At 34.6% G+C, this 26,138-nt stretch overlaps 1 protein-coding gene across 4 annotated transcripts in view; it reads right to left on the reverse strand.

Moving 5' to 3' along the window:
• RNPC3 (RNA binding region (RNP1, RRM) containing 3) overlaps nt 1–26,138 on the reverse strand; it is a 53,853-nt gene that overhangs the window by 24,271 nt on the left and 3,444 nt on the right. For 2 of the 4 annotated variants that reach the window (XR_011168750.1, XR_011168751.1), the window contains exons 4-15: nt 22,485–22,568; nt 20,825–20,936; nt 18,822–18,890; nt 15,070–15,212; nt 10,346–10,471; nt 9,403–9,539; nt 7,650–7,808; nt 6,636–6,730; nt 6,484–6,542; nt 4,918–5,050; nt 3,531–3,603; nt 1,218–2,600 (exon numbers count right to left, since the gene is read on the reverse strand). Coding sequence is in view for 2 of the 4 variants with exons in the window: in XM_069090509.1 (XP_068946610.1) it covers nt 3,544–3,603; nt 4,918–5,050; nt 6,484–6,542; nt 6,636–6,730; nt 7,650–7,808; nt 9,403–9,539; nt 10,346–10,471; nt 15,070–15,212; nt 18,822–18,890; nt 20,825–20,936; nt 22,485–22,568 (1,177 nt within the window). In the remaining 2 variants the exon portion in view is untranslated. Of the gene's footprint in view, nt 1–1,091; nt 2,601–3,530; nt 3,604–4,917; nt 5,051–6,483; nt 6,543–6,635; nt 6,731–7,649; nt 7,809–9,402; nt 9,540–10,345; nt 10,472–15,069; nt 15,213–18,821; nt 18,891–20,824; nt 20,937–22,484; nt 22,569–26,138 lie in introns of those variants that run through there. The other 2 variants (XM_069090509.1, XM_069090510.1) reach the window with 2 other exon arrangements.

The following is a 26,138-nucleotide window of genomic DNA, read 5'->3' on the forward strand; positions in this document are numbered from 1 at the left end:
TCCCTCACACTCTTTCCTACCCTCTTGTCTATTTTGGGGCTCTGTTTACCATTATTCTTTATTTACTATTATTCATTCTTATGTACTTACTCATAAATTTTGCTTTTCATCAGCCCTTTAATAGTTTCATTCTTGGGGTGGCCACATAGCACAGCGAGTAAGAGCACCAGTTCCAGTGTCAAGATGACCTGGGGATTGAATCCAGGCTCAGACACTTAGCACCCACCCAGGAACACCTGGCCATGTAACCTTGAACAAGTTACTTAACCCCAATTGCTTAGGGGCATTACTCAGCAAGTAAGAGCACCGGTTCCAGTGTCGAGATGACCAGGGAATCAAATCCAGGCTCAGATAATTAGCACCATACCCAGAAAGAACTGGCCGTGTAACCTTGAGCAAGTTACTTAACCCCGATTGCTTTAAAAAAAATTTTTTTTTAAATAATAGTTTCATTCTTAGACCTTTTGTTTATACAATTTCTTTTAACCTTTCAAAGATAACTGGAAAACAGCATGTGACAATTTTAGACAGTAGTGGAATTTGGTTGAAATTAAGTGGCACAGGTAGGAAACTCAACATTCCATTAGGGTAAATGTTCAAATTCCCAAGCTGAAATAAGAGATTGTGAAAAAAACTCTTAATAGGTTGTGTTTTTCTTTAAATATGTACCTAAGTATTTTAGCAACAATGTAAAAATGACAAATGGCAAAATTTATAATAAAAGAGAACTGACTTTAGAGTCAGAAGATCTGGGTTCAAGTCTTAATTTTGACACAAAATGGCTATGTGACTCTGGCCAAACCATTTACAATTTAGCTTCTCAGTGCCCCAGGAAACTCTTTAAGGTTATTAAGCTACAGAGCTGGTGTTAATCTGCATTGGTGGAAAAAGCTTTCATAATATGATTTCCCTATAATAATAAATATTGACAAATTCAGTTAAAAAAAAAAACTTACATTTGGAATTTCAAAGTAATTTTAGCGGTACACCACTTATGATTAATCTTAAGTTAGGATCATACATGAGTAGTTCTCTCCAATAAAAACAATACACTTAATCTCTTTCTCTGAACACAAAAAAATGAGGACATATTAATGGAAAGAAAATAATTTATTGAAGGTATAGAAAGTAGACTAAAACAAACCCGGCCTATCTTCCAGTAAGATTTAAATGCATTTCATTTAGTTTTTAAATATATTCTTAAAGCTATTACGCACAATTCAAGAGTCCAGATGTTCAAGTTTCTTCTTCTCAAAGGTGGAGAATGCTTGAAAGATATGGAATTCAAAAGGAACCTAAAACACCATAAAAGCCCATCAAAAATGAAAATTATTTTAGCAGAAATATATTTTATGTATTATAAATGTATTAGAAAGCTAAAATTTCAGTATTTAGAAAATTAGTGAATCATGTCAATTTGACAGTATAATTTGATTTTTATAGGTAATCATAGTTTATATGAACTAAAATTGAATCAAAGTACCAAAATTAAATATATTTTAAGGTTCCCATAAAGCAATGTAAATAAATATCATGAATTCAATTTACTCTATTGGTCTTTTTTACACTTTATATACACGTGTCAATGACAACTAATTAACTACAATCTGGACTGTTCTGGAAGTTATGAAATTATCAGATGAAAAAGTTTGGTTTAACATGAACATTAACAATATTTTCAAGAGGTTGAGGATGGAAAAAAGTGGGTTTTTACCCAATAAACATTTATTAACACTGTGTACAATAATACACTGTGACACTCAAATTACTATGTGTTTTATTAAATGTATACTTTGTGCCAATAGGTTGAGGTGGTGAGGTGAAGTGTTTTGGAAACCGATAGGTTGTCATATTAGCAGAATTACTGTGGTTGCCATCATTAATAGACAAAAGCAAATTAAATATATTGTTTCTTTCAAGTATGCACCCACTATAGAAGAATTTGGTGTTTCCAGTTGCCTCTTGCCCTAATAAGGGATAATTCCACTTACTGCCTACTTCAGTAGGGATTTAAAAAAATTTAATACCCTGGGTGTGAGGTGCTGAACAGCAAGACTGTCATCCAGTATTTATATCACTTAGAAAGTCAGTAAGACCATCTTTAGAAATCAACTTGTTTTGATTTTCTATAATATCTTTTAAAGACTATTCCCATCAAAGCAATAAGGATATATTTCCTCTACTACACTGCACAAAAATATAAAAAGGCCCAAAAAAGGTATTTTAAAACCACCAACTCCATAAATTACAAAAATTAAGTTTCAGGAAGAAGATAAATATAAAGAGCTAAGATCAAACTGTCAGCATCTCTTTAGTAAATTTAATGACCTGATTCACTAACTTTCCCTGGAATGAATTTTTTTAAACACATTATACACAAATTTAACACATCTAGAAGGAACATCAAATTTTCTTCCACCTAACATCAAACAAATTTGAAAATGTATTATTTCTAGAATGAAAAGTTAATTTCCAATCTACAGTAGGGAAAAAATAAGATAAAAAAATTTCTACAGAAAAGCACTGCCCCAAAAAGGATACAACAAGAAAGGATACACTTTGCATGACAGTATTACTGCAGTATTTACGCAGGAATGCTTCTAAAGAAGAACAGCAGAATGTAGTTTAATTTTCCTTATTTTTCAGCATAGATTTATAAAGAATTGATATTTTGTCATAAACGAATATGCTTTGACTGTTAAAAGCTTAATCCCTGCACTATAGGATATTTGAAAATCTTCTGATTACAACAAAACTGGGATAGTAATGAAACACAAATGTTCAAGGCATATTTTACTAAGTGATTATTAGGCAATGTTACAATTTTTCATTTATTTAAGTTGAAAGCTTGGGTCATTAGTCTCCTCTTCAATCCACAAAGGCAGGGTTGGTTTTTGGCTTTGTTTTTAAAAACAAACAAAAGGACTACATTTCAATTCAGTGTTTTTTCTAACTTAAAAAAGCTTAATGCTATTATTAAGCAGGTAATTTTTGTAAGTTTTTTATAAACCATTTTCATTCCTATTTTACTAAATACAGACAAGTACCATGGAAGTATAAGCTTGACATATGCAAGATATTTTATCAATCCCTAAATTATATCTAACTTTCACTTTGGGAAATGTTCCAATCCCTAAATTTTATCTAACTTTCACTTTGGGAAATGTTCATAATTATTTTCCATACATGACTAATGCAACTATATTTTTCATGATGTTTTAACTATTAAACTCAGAGAACTGAGCTTCCTATTGGGCTACTATATGAGATCTTGTCACTATGCAGAGAAACAATTAGTAAGAGTTCTTCATTGTGAAATTTGTTTTTTAATCTTTTCCCCTGAAAACATGTTTTCATACACGATTCTATGATTATTTCAAAATCAATAGCAATGGTTCTCCTGCCCTTCCCTCACAGAAAAGGTCTTTAAAAACTTGAGATATTTTAATTACTACTCTAACACGCACATTGTCATTATTTTCTCTTAAAGAATGATGACTCCCCTTTATTACATAAAAGTCCATACTTACCTTTAGCAATTATCTATCTTTTCCTTTTTCCATCTTTAGCATCTTGTTTTGGTCTAGCAGATCGAGCAAATTGCTAATAGTATATTAAGGATTTCTTAGGGGAAAAACAAAAGTTACATTTGCTAATGATATAAGTTCTCTAAAGTATTCACACAGTTCTTGTAAAATCCTAGCAACAACACTGTATCTGAGCAAGGCTGTTTCTTTCTAATAAACTCCTTTTGTTCCCTCGCCCTGACTCTCATGATTTTTTTTTTTTCCAAATCCAATTATACCATATGCTAAAGGAAGATCAACTAAAGGAACTGGGGATATTTAGCTCGGAGAAAAGTTTAGAATGGCCTGGGTTCAAATATTGATTGTTACTTAGCATGTGTGGTGACCTTAGGCAAGTTTTTTGATCTCCTTTTGCCTGTTTTCTCATATAAAAATATAAGGGATGGACTAGATTAGTTGTTAACCTGAGGCCCATTAATTTGGTTTAATATATATATCATTATGTAATATCAAACCAAATTTACACACACACACACACACACACACACACACACACACACACACAATAAAACAGAAGCCAACAGTAGTTCTATAACCTAGCTTTGTGGCCTGCTAGGTCCTAAAGAGTGTGTTCCTTTGAAAAAAAACAAACTTCACAGATTTGTTAAAAGGATTGGTTCTATGAAGTATGGATTCAGTCAAAGGGCTGTACTTGAGGACCTAAAGGGTCATATGTGGCCTTGAGGCTGCAGATTCCCACCCCTGGCCTAGTACATTCAGGAAATAAATGATATTTACTGGTTAAATCTACTATATAAATTAAACCTAGATTAAGAGTCTGGTCACACATAAAACTAAATCTTTCTCTGATAAATCACTGGTCTGACATTATCCTTACTATATATACCAGATGTCACTTAAAAAAAAAATCTTAACAGCAATATTACTTTTTTTTTTTAAAGCAATTGGGGTTAAGTAACCTGCTCAAGGTTACATGGCCAGTTATTTCTGGGTGTGGTGCTAAGTATCTGAGCCCGGATTCGATCTCAGGTCATTCCAACTCTGGGGCCGGTGCTCTTAAAGCCACCTGGCCGCCCCTAAGCAATTGGGGTTAAGTAACTTGCTCAAGGTTACACCGCCAGGTGTTTCTGGGTGGGTGCTAAGTGTCTGAGCCCAGATTCGATCCCAGGTCATCCCGACTCTGGGGCCAGTGCTCTTACTCACTGTGCTACCTGGCCACCCCCTACTTTTTTTTTTCACTTTTATCCTATAACAGAGTACCAGAAATATAACTATACAGTATCTGATCACACATTTTGGACTATACTAGCTTTAACAACACAAACTGGTGTCCAAACAACAAAACATATACAGCTTTAAAAAAGGATACCACCACCATGGGTTTTCCAAAAAGTACATATCCGTTAGCTTCTTTTAAAGCTTTAGCTGCAGCCTTTTCATCTGGAAATCCAATAAAAGCTTGGCCTTTCATGCGACCTTCTTTCATCAAGCGTATGTCAAACCTAGAAAAATGTATGAAGAACATAGTTTTGTTTCTAATTTACACCAACCAAAATTGTTCAATTAACTGAACAACATAGGAAAGCTTCTGTTATCACCCAGTTATCCCATTACATTATAACCATGTGCACGCGTGCGCACACACACACACACACACACACTTTTCTAAAAATGGTCTTTAAAAATAGCCAATCTAAATTTATTGGACTTTTTAAAAATTAGGAATACATCTGAAACTTCAGAAGCTATATAAATATTAAGTAAAATGGAATCCATAGGTTGCAAATGTTTTGTCCTATTTTAGCAGTTTCCCATTATTGAAGTAAATGGGGTTAGTTTGTTCCGATCAAGAGAGGAAACATTTCAACCCAACACCCAAGGCAAGAAGGGATACTGAATTTCTTAAGAGAAGATAAGTTATAAAACTATTGGATGAGACCTTATAGAGACTTAAGTCTTATTAAACAACTGAGAAAACAGGTTCATTTGTTAAGCAATATTCCTTTTCCAATATCACAAGCTGGTTCCCTTGTAGAACCAATGTTTTGTTTTTGAAATTCAGTGTTCAAAATGATAATGTTAAATTCGCTGAGAAATCTACAATACTGGAAAATAGTGAAAAACTGAACTGAGCTTGGCACTGTGTACCTTGATAACAAAGGATCATTTTAAAACTTACTATATTGGTAGGAAATCACTTCTGAAACTAATGAGAAATTCTAAACAACAAATTTTAACACAAAGTCAGCTGATCCTGTAACATTTCCTTGTGGATCCTTCCCCCTTATTTCCTCTCTTCAGTACTACAAAGGGTTATGTTTTTCTTAAGTAATATAATCATCTTTCCTCTTCTTTGAAAAGGAACTGCTGCTGCTAGAACACATCTCTCAAAGCTGGATATACTTTGTGTTCTCCAGTACAGATGAAATGAATAGGTCAAGTTGGAATAGAGCAAATATTCCTTAATCTCAATAATTTCTCCCTAAATGTGTCTCATTACCTCCTCTTCCTTACTTCTGCCTTCCTACTACTTCAAAAGTTGGAATGTGGGGCTACTGTCCACCTGAAGGCTTCTTTCCCTGCGCCAAAGAGCTTAAGTCTTAAATGTTAAACTTTTAAAGGAAATCCTCCATATACCATGTTTCAAAAACTTACAAATCATATTTCTTAACAAAGACATTTATTTTTAAAAACAAACTTCTGCTAAACCAAAAGGGACTGCCAAAGAAATAAGAGAATGCTAAATCTAAATTCCAATTAACTATGCCACTAATTTTGAAAGCTGCTGGAGATCACAGTCCTTAAGTTGAAACAAAGTTGCTTATCACGATCTCCATGGCTTGTTTGTTATGCTATCCTCTCTTTTTTTAGAGGGAAAATATTAGAGAAGAAATGAGGATAAATGAGATGAAAAACTTTGACTGAAATGACTTACATGATTCGTTCTGTTTGTGATGAAAAGTCAACGTATCTTCCAAAAATAAACTTAAGATCCTAGAATTTCATCAAAAGTGAAAAAAAGAAAAATCACAAGGAAGCCAAAAAAATATAAATTTAAAAAACATCAATTTGGGGAATTATACTTACATTTTCTTCAACTTGCTTTGCTAAATTCTTTACATAAATCCTACAGTTTGGATCCCCTGGTTCATAACTTTTGAAAACCGAAAGTGTTTCCATTTCTTAGAGCAATGAATAAAAAAGAAAGGGGAGAACATAATGTTTTAATCAATTTCAAAAAATGAATGTAACAAGTCATAAAGAGGACCAATTCCAATGACATAAAGCATTCATTCAGTTGGAAAACATAAAGTGGATAGAAACCATAAAAATGTATATGGATTGAGTATTAAACTGCAGAAAATACTATGAAGTTCTAATTACTGAATACGTGAGGTTTTGTTACTAATTCTTCTAGAATTAACTCAAATTGAGCCAACAGTGATCAAAAGATGCTGTTAAATGAAAGATAATTAGCAGATCAACTGTTTTTGTAAAAAAAAATGTATTTGAGGGGCAGGTAGGTGGCGCAGTGAATGGAGCACTGGCCCTGGAGTCAGGAGGACCTGAGTTGAAATCTGACCTTACCACAACAAACTAGCCATGTGACCTTGGGCAAGTCATTTAACTCCAACTGCCCTACCTTCCCCCCTCCAAAAAAAAAATGTATTTGAAAGTCTGTTCTCTTAGTATTGTAGACATTTCCATTATGATCTCCTTTATTAGTGCCAAAAATTGTGTTTAGCAATTCTGGTTTCATTCACAGTAACTCAATAATCAAGAAAAGAAAAAGTTTAAATGATTTGAAGGGAATGGTTCAGAGCTTCAACTATTAGTACCTTCCTGCTTAGTCCAACATAGCAGAGTCAAGACTTTATAATATGACTTCTTAATTTTGTTTAAAGTGTACTGCCAGTATAATTATGTATATACCATATTCAAATTTAAGAATATCACTATTCCCTAAAAGGAGGGATTTAGAGATTACTGATTTGGAGAAACAAGTTCAATTTCACTTTCAACTATGTAAATAGCTTCATTGCTGTCAAAATAAAAAAAAACAAACAGGCAATAATATTTTTTGGTAGACCAAATAATTACCTTCTTTAGAAATTCTGCCTTTTTCCAACTCTTTTCTAGAGACAAATTCTGCTGGTATCTCATCTGAGTCTTCTTGAATCTCCTCTTTGTCATTCAGAACAGGAGCTGGAAAGATCTTTCCAAATCCTTCATTGGTTGTATCTCCAGGAGCAGACAAATCTAAAGTAGTTTAGTATTAACATTATTCATGTAAATGCCTCATTTTGATAATATTCAAGTTTTAAGAGAAAAAATATATGATAAAAGTATATGGTACCACTATCATGCTAAATTCTAGTTCTAGATTTGTCACTGATAAGATATATAAACTTGGTAAACAATTTAATACTTCAAGACCTCTATCGTTTCTGAGAAATGAATGAGTTATACCTAATGTCCTTCAGGAAGAAAAATGGACATTCAATGAGATAGAGGACTTTCAAGCATTCTTGATGAAAAGACCAGAGCTCAACAGAAAATCTGACTTTCAAATACAAGACTCAAGAGAAGCATAAAAAGGCAAACAGGAAATGGAAATCATCCTACATGAAAAGATGATTATTTTTAACTCAAAACCTTTCTCATTTTTAGGGTAGCTAAAAGGAGTATATATAAACAGAGGGCACAAGCTTGATTTGAATATGAAGGGATGATATCTAAAAAATAAAATTAAGGGGTGAGAGAGAAGAATGTACTGGGAGAAAGAGAGAGGTAGAGGTAGAATGGGATAAATTATCACACATAAAACAGGCAAAAAAAGGGAGGGATAGGGAGTGGTGAGGGAGACTGAGTGAACCTTAAGAGTTATAAAACCATGCATATCCTTTGACATAGCAATATCACTACTAGGTTTGTATCCCAAACGAGAATAAAAAACAAAAAGGAAAAGGACCTATGTGTACAAAAATATTTGTAGCAGATCTTTTCTGGGGGTAAAGAATTAGAAATTGAGGGGATGCCCATCAATTGGGGAATAGCTGAACAAGTTGTGGTATGTAAAATTATGATGGAATAAGAAATGATGACCAGGATACTCTCCAAAAAACCTGGGAAGACCTGCATAAGTCGATGCAAAGTGAAATGTACTGCATACAAAGTAACAGCAATATCAACTGTGAATGACTTAGCTATCCTCACAATACAACGACCAAGACAACTCTAATGGATTTAGGATGAAAAATGCTACCTATCCCCAAAAAAAGAATTGATGGTATCTGAATACAGACTGAAGCATATATTTTTTTCACTTTATTTTTCTTGGGTTTTTTGTTTTTGGTCTATTTCTTACACAACATGACTATTATTGATATGTTTTGCATGACTACACATATGTAACCTATATGGAACTGCTTGCTTTCTCATTAAGGGGTGGGTGAGGGAGGGAGAGAATTTGGAATTCAAAGATTTAAAAATAAATGTTAAAAACTTCTTTTACATGTAACTGAGGAAAAATTAAATAAATACCAAAAAGAAAAAAGCATTAAAAAAAAAAGTAATATATCTAATGATTCTTCTGGTTCTAAAATATTTTGAGTCTGTGACTTAGATGCCTAGGATATTAGCTTTAGGTGACCTGAGAATATTAGCATTCAAATCAATCTCTAGGTCTGGTAGAAAGTTACATTATATAGTTTAATGAAAAATACCAAATTAGGCATATAAAATACATTTTAAGTATAATAAATTTTAACTTTTAATAAATAAAACTTGTTCAAAAGAAATGTAATTTGATTTTGCATAGTATTATATAAAAAAACCTGTAAAATCTCCTTACCACTATTTTGTTCTCCCTCTAGATCTTTCACAAACACAGCAGGTATCCCAGAAGATATGTTGAATTCTATTTTTTTATGCTCTACAGGTTGTGGCTGCTCAAACACATCTGAAGGCAATAGCGCAGGGTGTAAATTACTGTTTAAAAATAACACCAGATTAGTCTCACCAAAGTGGGGAAAAGCAGCTCTTCCTGTTAGTGATATATGATTATGCCATCGAAAGAGTCTCCCTAATTACTGATTTCTTCTGTTATTTTAATTAAGATCACAACATACTTATTTCGGATATTTTAAAATGAGCACTATGACGGTGAGATGAAATAATTTGTCATTATTTATACTTAAGGGGAATTAAAAATGATGGCAGAATTTCAAAGACAGCAATATAAAACATGACAACAGGATAATTTTAAGTATCAAGCAAACAAAGTTATATTCTTGAAAACAGGATTATCAAAACTTTTCCTGGACAGTAAGTATTTCTCAAACTTGATTAGTTACTCCTTCAAGGGGAAACTGACTAAAGGAAAATCAAAACATTTAAATATAACTTTTCGGTGAGCTAACCTGACAGAAAGGGGAAGTCTTAGATGATAATTCTGTATGAGGTGATAGGACAATGAAGGTGTGGAAAAAAAAAGAAAATACAACTTTTCAAATGCCTTCACTTAAAAAAAAAAGCCTCAAGAATTAAAAAAAAAAAATTACTTTGAAACCTAAACATTTCTAAAACAAATTCTACTATCAACACAATAAAAAGTCTAGAGCACAATATCACAGTTTATTTTAACCAACTTTAATGAAATTTCCTTACAAAAGAGGGCCATGGCTATTTCTTTTAAGTTTAGAAGATATAACTCATATTTCATAATCTAAAAACTGATGAAATCATAAGTCTGAACTGAAAAACAACAACAAAAAGTTAGAAACCCTTGAAATTACCTATGTGAAGTAGATGCAGGCATATTCAACATGTCCTTTATCTTTTGCCTTTTCCTTACGTGGCGTTGCTTTGCAGCTGTTGTTCTTTTGGGCTGAAAATTAGCTAATTCCATCAGTTTTGTCATCCTAAATTAGAAAATAATATATCTTCCTTATTTAAGACTTATCTACATCATCATTTATAAAATGTTTAAAACTGTTCTTTCAAGATAAAGTTTTTAAGAAAATCCCAATTAAAAATTATGCACACTATAAAAAACATAATTACGTTTCCAACAACTTCAAAAGAAATTCTAATCTAGGCATTTTTTTGAGGGGGTGATGACTTCAAATACTTCTGACAATCAGTCTACAGCCATGTATGAAGTCCTTACTATGTACCAGGAACAGCAATAAGGTTACAAAGAAAGGTAAAAGGCAGTCCCTGCTCTCCAGGAGCTAATAGTCTAAACAGGGAGGCAATGTGAAGACAACTATATAAACACTCTTTCAGTTTCTACACAGACACACAGACACACACACACACACACACACACACACAATAAAACTGAGGGAAGGTAAGCATTAACAATGATTAGGAAAAGCTCTTTGTAGAGGGTGGGAGTTTTTAACTAGGACTTGAAGGAAGCCAGGGAAACTAAAAGATGGAGACGAGGAAGGAGAACACAGGAGAATAAACAGTGAAAATGTACAAAGTCAGAAGATAGATGTTGTGTTCAACAAATAGCAAGAAGGTCATTATCACTGGAATAGAGAGTATGTATGGGTAAGATGTAAGAAGACTGGAGAAGCAGGAAGGAACAGATTATGAAGGGTTCTGCACACCAAACACAGGCTTTTATATCTGATCCTAGAGGTGACTGATAGGGAGGTACTGGGATTTTTTGATTAGGGTAGTGGTGACATGGTCAAATCTGTATTTTAGGAAGAACAATTTGACAAATGAGTGGAAGATGGACTGGAATAGGGAGACCAACCAGCAGACTATTGCAAAAATCCAGGAATAAGGTGATGAAGACCCACATTAGGGTGTTGACAATGTCAGAGAAGGGGACATAAATGAGAAATCTATTGTAGTTAAAATTTAAAGGATTTGGCAACAGATTGAATATGAGGGATAAGAGTGAAGAGGCAAGGATGACACCTAGGTTATTAATCTAGGTGATTGGGCAGATAATGTAACTCTCCACAGCAACAAGATGGCTTGGAAGGTGAGAGGTTTGTGGTGAAAGATGAGGTCAGTTTTGAACATGCTGAGTTTAAGATGTGTGCTGGGCATCTAATTTGAGAGGTAGAATAGATGCCTAGAGATACAAATCTAGATGTTTGAAGAAAGATTAAAGCAGGATAAAAAAAGATGATAATGAAATCCATGGGAGCTAATGGATGAAAAATATAATAAACTAAGTGAAACAGTACAGATAGAGAAGAGAACAGGAACACACAACAGAGTCCTGGGGAACTATCACTGTTGACAGGTATGACCTGGACAAAGATACAGTAAAGGAGACTGAGGAGGCTTGCTCTGACAAGCAGGAAAACCAGGATATAGTCACAGAAACTTAAAAGAGAAAAGAATGTCAAAAAGAGGGTGACTGACAGTGTCAAAGGTGACAGGAAAATCAAGAATGAAGACTGAGAAAAGGTCTTTTGATTTGGTAATCAGTTTATCTAAGATAACTTTGGAAAGAACACTTTAGGTTAAGTTGAAAACTAGACTGTAGAAAGTTAAGAATGAGAAGAAAGCAAGTAGAGACATTGATTATAGATTTGGTCACCAAATGGAGATATTTGAGCCAACAATGAGATGACAGCTAGCAGGGAAAGAGTGATCAATTAAGAGTTTTTTGAGGATGGGTAGAGATGGGTATTAATATAAGGGGAGAGAGAGATCAAAGATAAGTGAGGCAGTGGGGGGATGACAAGAGGGAACAAACTGCTAGAGAATAGAATGGAGAGGGATTATGTGCACATAGAGGAGTCTGCTTAGGTAAGAAAGGCCACCTCATTATGATAGACAGGGTTGTGAAGGAGTTGACAGTAGAAGAAAGCATCTGAGCAATGTGAAATAAGGAAGAGGGGAGAAGAGGAAGCTGTAAAGGAATAGCCTCAATTTTTCCAGTGAAATATGAAGCAAAGTTCTTAGCTAAGTCAAGTGGGGAAATGGGAAGGTCTGAGGAATGGAAAGGTTTTGGAAAAGTCTCTGCGGAGAGTGGGATAGTGAATCAATTAGGGAGATATAAAAGAACAGCTTTGCTATTGAGATTATGTAACAAATTCATACTGGATCTAATCGGCTTAGTTTTATGACTTTCTTTAGCTTCATTCAGTGGCATTTGAGTATGAATGAAGGCAAAGGATGGGTGAGAACAATCAATCCAAGACTGGGGCATGACAATTCATTTGATAAGAGGGAAAGGTACTGGAGAAAACAGTACAGAGTTGAAATAATTCACTATAAGGTCAAAATGAGGAAGAGAAGTCAGGGGAGCCAGGAGGTAATAGCCCAGGGGAAAACGAACAACAAACAAAACTGAGGGATTAGTGCTTATGGTGAAGACAAAGAATGTGGTCTGGGAAAATAACCACAGAATATGAACACATAGGGGAATTTTAGAGCTCAAGATGGAAGTGGAGCATACATGGGTAAAGGCAATAACAAAGACATTGACTATCTGTGTGTAACTGGGGTGGGGTAGAGGATCAGCTCATAGGAAATGAATAAGTTGAAAAACTAGGTTAGGCTCAATATACATATATGTTGAAATTCCCTCTTATAAGGTCAGGAGCTTAGGGAGAAAAGGACAAAAGACAAGCCAGATACTGAACTCATCAAGGAAAGAAGAGTAGTATACTGGAGGTGAGGAGACAATCTCCACACTATAGTCACTTCTGCATTCCTAATAACTAATGTCTAAAGTTCTCATGATTATTGGTCTCTCCATGAAACTGTTTTAATTCTTTCTATCTAGTTACTCCAGACCTAGATCCCAGGCTCTTACTACCAAAGTTACCTGGCCTAGTAACTGATCCCTATCTCTTGTGATCCTATTTCAAGTCTGTCTAATTAGTCTACATTAACTGCTGCTCTTATGCTACTCCTTTAACCCCAAATTTATGTCCTTGCCTGGAATCCCAGTTTTAAATGACCCTCTATGCTATGACTGACTCTCTGTTATCCATACCTTGGATCATGACTGGTATAACACCATTTCTTATTGATGCTTTTCTGTTTGCCCCACTTGTTCCCACCCAACTGTTAACTTTGATATTTTTAAAAATCAAAATCTAAAATACCAAGATTTAAATGTGTTTTAATTAAAACTGGTGAATCTTAGGGTCTTTTATCCTTGAATCCCTTGTCCTATCCTTTTGCGAACCCCAACTTTAGATTACTCCCACATATGCTGTCTCCAGTGCTACTTACAAACTGCCAAAAACAATGGAGGAAAGTCAAATAACTTGACGTGATGACTTTATGTGCTAGAAATGTATGCTAATCACTACTAGACCCTTACCACAATAAATTCCTTATACTCTTCCTATAATGGTTCCAAATTATGCTTCCCAGTGTCAGTTCCAAACTGCTTGTTTTTAAAGCCATCTATATCAACCACTCCCTCTTAACAGGGGGCTTAGAATTTTTCTTTACTAATATGAAAACTGAGACTTTGTCAGAAGCTTCTCCTTTCCAATTTTTTTTGGAATATGGGTCCATATCTCATTGAGGTTACAAGTTCAGTGGACACTCAAATGCTCAACTTAAATGATGGGCACAGGAGTTCTGACTTGCTGTTTCTGACCTAAATCAGTCTGTCACTCCTTAGGCAGCCTAAAAGGCTCTCCATTCCCAGAGGATCACTATTTGGTTACAGACTTAGTATGGCCACGCCACTGGCTTTAAGTTCTACTGAAGCTTAGAATTCCTCAACTCAAGCAATATATCAGCCTTAGCTGCTCCTGGTAGCACTGAATCTCTAATGCTCATCTGTTTCTATTCTCTCTTCCTTTTTGCGAATCTCAGAGGAAGAAAGGGTCCTTTTCCTTAATAAGACAAACTACTCTATTTACCCTACATCTCATATCCTACCATCTCCATAAGCTTTCCCCTTTGATCATGCTCTTCCCTGACCTTCAAATCTAGATTCAAGATTTAATATACTTAATTTTAATTGGTCCTTTGCAACACAATACTTTCCCAACTTTCTAGTCTTTTTCTTCCCTACAGATATCTCATGTTACTCTGGCTTACTTTTAGTTATTCATACATCTCCATCTCCAATTTCTATGCCCATGTAACTTGGTCATCCTCCACATCTGGAATGTTCCACCTCTACTTCATGATTTCCACGGTTTCCTTTAAGAATCAGATCTAATCCTATCTTCTGCAGGTCTTTCACAATTCCCTCAGCCGCTGGTGCCTTCCCTTTTGACATTACCTTTTTTCCCCAACTAAGTATATATTTTGTATGTACTTCAGTATTTTTATGTTGTTTCTTCATTAGAATATAAGTCCCTTGAGGGCAGGTACTGCTTTCGTTTTTCTCTGTATCAAAAGCCTTAGCACAGTGGCTGGCAGAGTAAGTGCCTAATAAAAACTTACTGACTGAATGATCCTAGTAGTCCCAATTAGTGACATGTTCTTACAAACAACGTAAAAATCTGAAAGGAAAAAGGATCACCTATTTCACATTTCTCATACCTAAAACTTATTTATTACAAACCTCTCACGGGCTTCATCATCACCACTTTCATACTCTGATTCTTCTCCACTAGTTCCTTCACCTTCTTCTGGCACAGGAGGCTCTTCAGGTGGCAAAGGAGGTATAGGGGGAAGAGGCACATGCACTGGAATATACTCTTCATACTAACCAAAAGAACCAATAAGTACTCTATGTAGTAACATGTGAAATATAAATTCAACTAGAAAAGACATCAATTTCTCCATGAACTACATCTAACAAACTTTTGCAAAAGTCCTACACCAATGGCTCATCTTGATATGGAAATGGCCCTGTGTTCTCACAGGCTGTGCTAGAAGGATGCAAGCTCTGGAAGACTCTATCAAGATGGAAATGCTTTGAGTACATTCCCTGCTGTCCAAGGATCAACCTAGATAAGTATGAAGACACTGATCGCCAATAGACTGGCAACTAGTTTATGCTTTTTCTGATCAAAACAGTCCACAAAAGAAAGAAAAACAGAAAATAGTGTTCAGTATTATGGAAATCAATTCTCAAATTTTATCTTTAACACAATGGCAAAGTTGTGGAAAAGGGAGTAAGATGTCCAAAGAAGTGTTTTTAGGTGATATATAAAGATCAATTAATTGCTGGAACTCTAAATGTGAAAACTCTGTTCAGTAACCAAGCAGTTGATCTATCACTAGAGGAAGAACAACTAGCTCCTAAAATTAGTTTGAATAATGAATTCCCTGAAGGGGTCCCATTATTTGAATTCACTCACATTACATATTTCCATTATGCTGGAAACAATTACCATAGTTTGCATAATTACAACTTCAAATGAATTCAAATACATGAGACCACTTCAGGGGATTCATTATTCACACTAATCAGAATATACATCAATATTGACATTCTGACTATAAATAAAATCAGACTACACAGATAATTTGCAAGCTCAAGAAAATTATATTTGAAAAATTCTCCTTGTAGAAGCAATCAGATTGGGCAAAGTTAGATTTCATCATGTGCCCAAAGATAATAAGTATAAATTACTAACAGTCATCTTGTCTGTAGTGTTCATGATTAATGTTGACAAGGGAACCATCACGCATATAGTCGCAAGGGATGAAGAAGTAGAGAAATTGATAACTGTTGACTTTAATAGGTAAATGGGTTCAGATGGGGATTAAAATGAAGGAGGTCAAAGGTTTGTAGATTACTCAGCAATGATGTGAAAAGAATGTTGGATTTAGAAAAAGAGGACCTGGGTTCCAATTCTGACTTACTACTTTTACAGTCTTGGGAAAATAAACTTTCTTGACCTTAGTTTCCTTGTCTGTAAAATAAGAGGGCTGTACTAAAGGACTAGAGGTTAGACCTCTAGGGTTTCTTCCAGCTCTGAATATATGATCTTATAATCATTATTATTTCCATCAAAAATAGTCTGAAAGGCCTGGAGATGGTATATACTGAATAACATTGCAAAAAAGTCGAAGTGCTTATGACAGAAAATAAATTAGTACTGATTAATTTTTGAATTTTTTAATCAACTGTGTACAGAAATCAAACAAAAAGAACAAAAGTAAAATCAATACCAAATCAGGTTAAAGATGAGAAGATAATACTGTAAGATAACTATAAAAGGCTGACTATAATCAAACTAGTTAAACTCTGAAAAATGGGAAATAAATATATAAAGCTGACTCTGATAATTACCATTTCTTAGCCTAAGAAGTTGCTCCAGAACAGTCATCAAAACTATAACGGTAAAACAGAGAAGACTCAGTAAACCCATAATCTCCATTCTCAACAGATATATAGTAGCCAAGAGTCTTGCCAATTTAGACTAATTTGCAAAACACTACAGTAGATAGAATCTTTGAATCTGTTGTGTGACTGAAAATATGGTCTGTAAAACTGACTGCAAAAGCCTGTTCTTTTCTCATAGCTTCAATATTTACATAGATCATTCTCATTTTGTTTTAGAGATAAAGTAAGCATACAGATTTTTTTGTTTTTGCTTTTTAGAGGGGGGAAGGCAGGGCAATTGGGGTTAAGTGACTTGCACAAGGTCACAGGGCTAGTGTTAAGTGTCTGAGGCTGTATTTGAACTCAGGTCCTCCTGACTCCAGGGCCATTCACTACACCACCTAGCCACCCCAAGGCATACAGATTGATAGTTACTAAGATCTTCTCAGTAGCCTTAAAAATATTACTTTAAAAAAAATTGAGTGGGGGAAGAATCATAAGTGTAATCCTTTATTTGATAATTTTATTGATGAAGAAATTAAGGTCCAAGGAGATTATGACTTAATATGGGTGGTTTCAGAGCTATAGTACAAATGCTGGTCCTCTCACTCTAAATCTAACCCATTTTCCCATTACTGTTGTCTTTCTAATTTCATGTCTAAATCCTGTTGGAATGATCTGGATTAGATCAAGATTTTTATGGCTCATTTTCCCCTCTGTTATTTTTTAATGTATTCTGAGGTAATACTGTTTGATTTCTTTTTGCTATCGCTTGTTCTGAATTTTCAGATACTGTGATGTTCCCTAACCCAAATTCAAACCAGTGTCAATACTTATTCTACCACCACTGAAGACTACATTAATTCGAAAACTTACCATGTCTTTGAAAGTTGCTAGAGTCAGGGGCAGCTAGGTGGCACACTGAATAGAGCACTGGCCCTTAAGTCAAGAGGACCCTAGTTCAAATCCGGCCTCAGACACTTAACATAAAAACTAGCTGTGCGACGTTGGGAAAGTCACTTAACCCCAAATTGCCCTCCAAAAAAAGAAAGCAAAAAAAAAAAAAAAAAGAAAGTTGCTAGAGACAAAAAATGCACCACCAATGCAAGCCAAGGTGACAAGTTTCTCTAAATAAAGTCAAACTGATCCTTAGTCCACCACTGGACCCAACCTTTCTGAGTTGTTAGAGTGCCAGAGTTTGTGTTCTGCAAGCACAGCCTTTGAAAACCCAAGTTTAAGTCAAAACAACAAATGCGACAGAATTCAGATGTGTATTCTGTATTGAAAAAAGTAGCTATTAAGGAAAATTTTCTTCTATTTAGAGTTTAGTAACTAAAACCTGTTGTTTTTTCTATTATTTAAGGGAAAAAATACCCCAAATTCTAAACTAAAAGACGAGCTTGAAATAAGATGTTGTTTCAACTCCTTTGTCTACAACTTTTTATTTGTATAACTAAATTATTTAACCACTCTAAGTCTTAGTTTTCTTAGCTATAAAATTAGGAGATTGGATTAGACAACCTTTAAGGTCTCTTCTAGCTTTAAATCTATAATTCTATGATACAGCTTGCTTCATTACTTATATATGAATATGGAATTTTAATTACTGCTCTAAATATCTTACAGAAATAAAACTGCCTACAACAGAGCCATCTCAAAATGAGAATAAGGAACTCTTTAGATATTCACATATAGTATAACGGTACTTATTAAATAGAAACAGTAGCAACCAATAAGTACTAGTTATCACTGATGAAATCTATTAATATTTTCTCTTGCTTTTCTTCATAAACTTATTTGAATATTATCTTTCATTTACTTTTTTCATTTTTTTCCTGTCTTATTTAAATCTTAGGTCTTTTAGTGGCATCTATTCATATTACTTCAACAGATACACTCAAGAGAAAAGAAGTTATTGATCTTTGCTCTAAATATAATATTTTATATACATATATACATACATACATACATACATACATATATAGATAGATAGATAGATAGATAGATAGATACAAGGTAGAAAGATAAAATATTCTTACCATGGGAGGTCGGGCAGTAATTGGTCCAAAAGGTGTGGGTAAATTCATTTTATTCATAAGATGAAGCACCTTAAAAAAAATATTTTCTAAATGATTTGGAATTAAAATGATTATTTAATATGTATATAACATCACATTAGAACCTTACAATGACATTCTATAGAAAGCAAATCCATAATTAACCCTAACCACATCCACAGTCAAGCTTCTGAGGTACTGAGGAATTTTACTGTAATGCAATATACAGAAAATAATCTAAAAAGGAACTTTTGATGTATTTCTAAGAACACACATATTCATCAAATTTTTACTAATCTGGCTTGATTTTGAAATTATACAGAGTATTCAATTATAAATGGGCATTTGTCTTTTTAGTATTTGATGAATGAAACATACTTTAAGTGTTGTTTTTTTTTAAAATAGCAGGCACATTAAAATTAGTAGATGATACTGCTTTATTAATTTATGCCAGAAATTATTTATATTTAGAAAAAAACCATAATCAATATAAAAAAGCCCAACATCTTACGGTCCCATATTAAATATTATAGCTATTCCAAATGTGGCAAACGAAAATTTCTAAGAGATATTTTTGAGGCAAATTATAATAGATTTTATTAATTACAGTTAGCAGACTTTCCATAAAATTAGGTCAGTTCTTTCTCTTGGTGACTAAAAAAGACCCATCATGGAGTTTCTTGAATGCTTATAAAGCTTTTGGTAAAGGGGGTTCACCTGAGGGTGGAAATACAACTCTGATTAACAAATAATGAGAAAGAATATTATAATGAGAAGTGGGCTTATTCTAATAATGGACTGAAAGACATGACTCTGATCACTCAGTCTTGGACAAAGACTTATCTCTACCCAGATCATACCCCACTCAGGGCAATCTAGACAAAGGGGGCCCACCTCCACTCAGACCTGTCTAGAATACAACAGGCCAGAATTCACCTAGACTAGAATCTCTTTACCTTCAGATCAGACCTAAGTTTTCCTATTTGGGTAAGTCTTACGCAAGATTTCATTTCATCATTAACACTGCTTCGACCTAATCGCCAAATGAGGAAATAAGGAGGGAAAAAAATCCTCGATCTAATATTAACTGGTTATTTAATAATCATTTCTCTTATAAAGAAACAACTGATACATTAAAGTTCATTAATTCTAAATTTAAGGCAATTCAAATATAGTAATGAAATTCTGCCTAAGTAAAAAAAAAAGAGAAAAAATTGTCTCTGAAAAGTTACTCAGTATCTCTAAGGCAATATATTCTATCTTTACATAGTGTTAATAGGTAGGGAATTGTTCTCCCCCTATTTCAAACCTAAATTGGCTTTTTTTCAACTTCTACCCACTATTCTCAGTTCTGCCTCTGGGGCCATCTTTAACAGTCTATTCTTTACCATGTGACAATCTTTTACATAACTGGAAATAGCCACCATGTCTACCATTATAATTCTTTTCTAGGCTGTAAGTTCTCAGATCCTTTAACTGATTTTCCCATGGTATGCTCCTGAAGCTCTCCATCGTAAGAATGCCCTCAGATCTCCAGCTTATCAATGAACTTCTCAAAATGTGGCCAGAACTAAATCTCCAGATGTGGTTTGATGAGGGCAGAGTAAGCAGGACTTTCAACTTCCCTAGTAGTCTAGTACAACTGTATTTGAATGCATCCTATATTGAATTAAGCTTTCTGGGTTGCCATTTCATACTGCTGACTTGTATAGCCCCATAATTCTTGGATTTTTTTTTTAAAGCAATTGGGATTAAGCAATTTGCCCAACGGCCAGTCTTTTTGTGTGGGTGTTAAGTATCTGAGGCCAGAACCGATCCCAGGTCCTCCCAACTCCGGGGCCGGTGCTCTTACTCACTGTGCCACCTAGCTGTCCCAATTCTTGGATTTTAAAAGATTTATGTTATACAATGTTATTACAGGCTGGATTAAATAGGAACATGCAAAATTACATTCATTTTCAAAAGTATAAATTTACTCCACTTGCCTGTACATAGAACTTAGGCACACTTGCCAAGGCACTTGCTATGTTGGCTAGTATTGTGCTTGAAGGTGGTGGATACAGGTACTTGAGGCATGAATTTAAAGGAAAAGTTAGCCTATAAAAGAAAAAATAATTCTTATCAAATTTTAATGTAAATTATGCAGTAACACTAACACATTTCCCAAAAAAAATTGAAAACAAAGTTATTCAAGGCTTTTCCTCAATAAATGGTGAAATAGGCAATTTTAGAAACAAAATAAACATCCATTTGAAAATGTTCAAAATCACTAATAATCAGAGAAAAATTCATTAAAAGAACTCTTCTGGTATTACCTCTATCAAATTGGTAAAAATAAAAGGAAAAAAATACGATGTTGGAAAGGTTGAAAAAACAGGCATACAGTGGTAAAATGAGATTTGTTCTGATCATTTTAGAATATAAATAGGAATCATGTGACTAAGAATACATTACTCACCTCACAAGGCTGTTAAGTGTTTGCAAAATTAAAACACTATATAGTTATCATGACAAAATTTGGCAATTTTGTTTATTTTTCCAAGTAAATTTATTTCACAGGTTTGGCCTATTTTGGAGCCAATAAGGTGGAACATTTCAAAAAATATATTTCTCTTCTTAATGCCTTCATTTAATTTTAAAACAAAGGCAAAATCCCAGTATTTCCTCTACAGTAACGTTGTAATTGTTTTTAGTAGATATTTACTTTAAAAAATTCAATGGTAATTAAGTTGGCTACTCACAAATTTCAATCAATTTTTAAATTAAATTATATTTTATTTTCAGTTCTGAATTCTTCCCCCCCACTTCTCCCTTTGCCAGCTATTAAGGCAAGAAAAACAAAATCCATTAAAAATCAGCATAGTTGAACAAAATAAATTCCTGCATTAGCCACATAGAGAAAAAAAGGGAAAAAAATGTTTTGATTTGTACTCTTAAGACCACTAGCTTGCTATTTGGAGGTAGACAGCATGTTTCCTTATGAATCCTTGGAATGGTGGTTAATCACTGTGTTGATCAGAGCTCTTAAGTTTTGCAAAGTTGTAAGATTTACAATACTGTTATAATATTTTATTACATGCACATACGATAACTCATTCAGCCAATCCCCAACTAATAGGCACCCTCCCTCAGATTCCAATTCTTTGTAAATACAAAAAAGAATTACTCTAAATATTCTTGTTACATAAATCCTTTTCCTCTTTTTTTGATCTCTTTGGGGTATAGACTTAGTAGTGGTATCACTGGCACAAAGTATATGCATAGTTTAACTGCTTTTGAGGCATGGTTCCAAATTGCTTTAAAGAATAGCTGGATCAGTTGAGAGCTCTACCAGCAAAATATTAATGTACCTGTTTTTCCACATCCTGTCTGCTATTTTGTCATTTTCATTTTATATCAACTTTGTCAACCTTATGGATGTGAGGTGGCATCGGTTATTTTAATTTACACTTCTCCAATTATTACAGCAATAAATGTACTCTTAATATATACTCATTAAAGATATATCCATTAGATGTGTTACAAAGCACTGAAGTATAATCTCTAACTTCAAAACTTTTATTTTCACTAAATTTCATAAAAAGAACAAAACTGTTTAAAAAAAGGAAAAAAGAAAAGAAAGAAAAGAAAAAGAGGAATGCTCACCCATGATTTGGTGCAATTCCATTTTCTATGGTCAAACAACTTGGCTCTTTTTTTTCTTTATCTTCTTCTACAGGTTCATCAGACCTAGAGATCAAAATTAGTCTCTTAAAATTTTATCAAGAAAATATATGCAGCAGTAAATTATGAAACATGAAGTTAATTCATCTAACAAACAAAAGTAAGTGTACTGTGCTAAATGCTGCAGAAGATTGAAAAAATAAGTAAGTCATAGCAGTCCTAAAGATTTTTATACAAATGTTATCTTACAATGTAGTAGTAAGAAGACGTGGACTACACAGAAGCTGGGCAACACAGCTGGCTTGTGTTGGGCAACAATTGGGCAACAATACTGGGCTTGGATGATATGCAAACCTGGGTCAGTCATCTACCACTTCTCATCCTCAAATTCGTCACATGTGAAATGGAAATAATAATAGCACCTACATTATAGGATTGTTGTAAGAAATAAAAAAAAGTGTGATGTGTTTTTAAAAACCTTAAAGGACTATATAAAGGATAACTATTACTATTAGCTATTAAGTTGTGTGACAGCTAGGTGGCAAAGTGAATAGAATACCAAGTCTGGTGTCAGGAAGAACCATCTTCCCGAGTTCAAATCTAGCCTCAGAACACTTACTAGTTAGTTCTGTGACCCTGGGTAAGTCACTTAATCCAGTTTGCCTCAGTTCCTCATCTACAAAATGAGCTGGAGAAGGAAATGGCAAACCAATATAGTATCTTAACATATAAAGTAGAATTTAATAAGTCCTTAAGGCACTGGGATGCTAGGTGTTACAAGTTAGAAATATAAATAAAAACTCCCTCCTCTCAAAGAATTTTTGTTTTAAATGGGGGAGACAATACGTAAGTATAGGTAGAGAAATAGACAAAGTTAATACACATAAGGCAATTCAGGAAAGAGGGCAATAGCAATGAAAGTGATGCTTAAGTTGAGTATTGAAGGAAGAGAGGCACTTTATGAAATGGAGGCAAGGAAAGAGTACATAAGTCTGAAGGATAGTGAGTGTAGTGTCTCAGATTGGAGAGGGAATGATGTGAGGAGCAGAGATAAATCCAGTCTGGTTGGAGCTTAAAATGTGGGAAGGGCAGTAGCATAGAACAAAGCTAGAAAGATAGGCTGCAGCCTGTTTGTGAAAGGTTTTAAAAGTGAGAAAAAGGAATTTATATTTTATTCCTGAAAACAAGAGGTAGCTGGTGTTATTTCCTGGATAAGGGTGTGATATGGTCAGATTGTCATTTACAGGAAAAAAAAATCATTTTGGCAGTTATGTGGGAAACATATGGCAGGGAGGCCAATGAGGAAACCATTGCAAAAATCTTTAAGTAAGAGGTTTAATGAGGACCTGAAGTAAGGCTAGTGGCTATATGAATAGAGAAAGGGTAAGATGCAAGAAATGTTATGGAGGCAGCAATAGCAAAATATGGCATCAATGAGGAGTCTAGATATATCCAAGAGATGTGTTACAGACCAGAGAGACTGGGTGGGTTTTGAGGGAAAGATAGGAAGTTCTGTTTTAAACACATTAAGTTTAAGATATCTACAGGATATTCATTCTGAAATATCTGACTAGCAGTTGATAGAAGACTGAAGCTTAGGGGAGAAAATGGGGCTGGACTTATAGAAGTGTCAATAATCTACAGGGAAGTATTAAACCCATAGGTGCTAATGAAGTCAACAAGAGAGAGAGTAAAGAAAGGGAAAGTACCTAGGACAGAGACTTAGGATATAGCCAAAGTTAGGAGGCATGATATGGATAACGATCCAGTAAAGAAAGCAATGATTTGACAGGTAGGGGAAAAGAAAGAATGGTTATATCATGAGAACCCAGAAAAGAATGTCTAGGAGGACAGATTAGCAGTGTCAAAAACATCAGAAGAATCAAGAAGAAAGAAGACTGACAAAAGGCAGTCACATTAAAAAATTAGAGGCATCACTGGTAGCTTTGGAGAGAGCAGTTTCAGCTGAATGATGAAATCAGAAGCCAAACTGGCTAGGGTGAATAGGAAGAGAGAAATAGAAGTAATAAGTGTAGACAGTTTTTTTTTTTGAAGAGTCTGGATAGAAAAAGATATATAAGATGACAGTATGAGATGGCTGTTAAAGTCCACAAGTTTTCTAAGAACAGCAAAGGGGCAGCTAGGTGGCGCAGTGAATACAGCACCAGCTCTGAAGTAAGGAGGACCTAAGTTCAAATCCAGCTTCAGATACTTAACACTTAACTAGTTGTGTGACCTTAGGCAAGTCACTTAACTGCAAGTGCCCTGCCCTACCCACTCCCCCCCCCCCCCAAAAGACAGCCATGTTTAAAAGCAGTAAGGAAGAATAAGAAAGTAACTAGTGGGTTGGGAGAGGCTGAAGATTAGATAATGAGGGATGAGTTCAAGAGGTCCTAAAATGAAGAGGAGAGAAGAGGGAGCTCATGTTGAATGGTCTCAATTTTCTCAGTAGGTAAAAGGTAAAGTCTTTAGCTAAGAGATTATGGGCTGGCAGTAGAGGTGGTATAGGAGTTTGGGAAACAGATTTGGCATAGCCTATGCTGGAGTAAGACAAGGAAAAAATCAGGGAAGAATAAAAGACTGACTATTGCAGGGAGGGCCCAAATAAGAGTTCCACGAATTTATGGGGTACTCACTAAGGTTCTAGAACTCTAGTCAAAAGGATGTGCCCAAAAGAGGATAAAGTAGATGATGGAGATAAATCCAGGACTGGTGCTTGTCAAGAAACAAGCAGCAACAGAACAGTGAGGCTAGAGGTTTGAGAGTTGATTACAGGGTGGAAAGGGATGAAAATAAAAGTCATAAAATTCCAGCTCTACCATTTACTAGTCATGTAAATCTGATCAAGTGACTTCAGTTTCCTTATTTCTCAAAAAAATTAAAAGTTAGACCTGATGACCTTTATGGTCCCCTCTAATACCAAGATTGTAGGTCAAATATTTTTCAGTAAATGCTATCAGAACCCTTAACTTATAAATAAGCTTTGATATAAAGTTTACTTGTAACTTCACTGTTTGATTTCTGCTATACTTCCTATAAAGTTATCAATGTCAGGTTTCCAAACCAACATACAAAAATTACCGAGAATTCAATGGCAAAACAGGAAACTAACCATAATGGCTAACAATGCTTCTATAGGAAAAATTCGCTCAGAGTTTCAACTTGGGATGCTAGGAAAGTTCTACACAACATACGGCCCACCAAAGGATGTATGAAATCCTTTGGCAGGTTGCAAGCAGCCCTCACGCCATATGCTGTGCAGGCCAGTGCTAGGATCATTTTCTCTTTCCTTTCCTCATTCCCACATCCTACAGCCACATATCCTTGGGCAACAGGAATGGAGACTTCTTCCTCTCTCCAAGGAATCTAACATTGAAGGAAATCACATAACTAGGACTACCCAGTCTATTACAAATGTATACTATTTACTCTGACCCTCAAAGCTATACAGAAATCCTTTTATTCTTCCCTGACTGATTCCCAATAGCACTCTCCACAGCAGCTATTCCAAACCCACTCTTCTTTTCTCAAAAGACCAAACACATCACTCCCCTCCTGCCCCACTCCTCTAGGAAGAGGACGTCAATTTCACTCCCTCCCCCAAATGAGCTTACTGAGAATATCTCTTTTTCTTCA

Source organism: Petaurus breviceps, unplaced genomic scaffold (genome assembly GCF_028583685.1).
Source record: "Petaurus breviceps papuanus isolate PSGF00001 unplaced genomic scaffold, PetGlider_PUasm1.0 186, whole genome shotgun sequence".
Classification (NCBI taxonomy): Eukaryota; Metazoa; Chordata; class Mammalia; order Diprotodontia; family Petauridae; genus Petaurus; species Petaurus breviceps.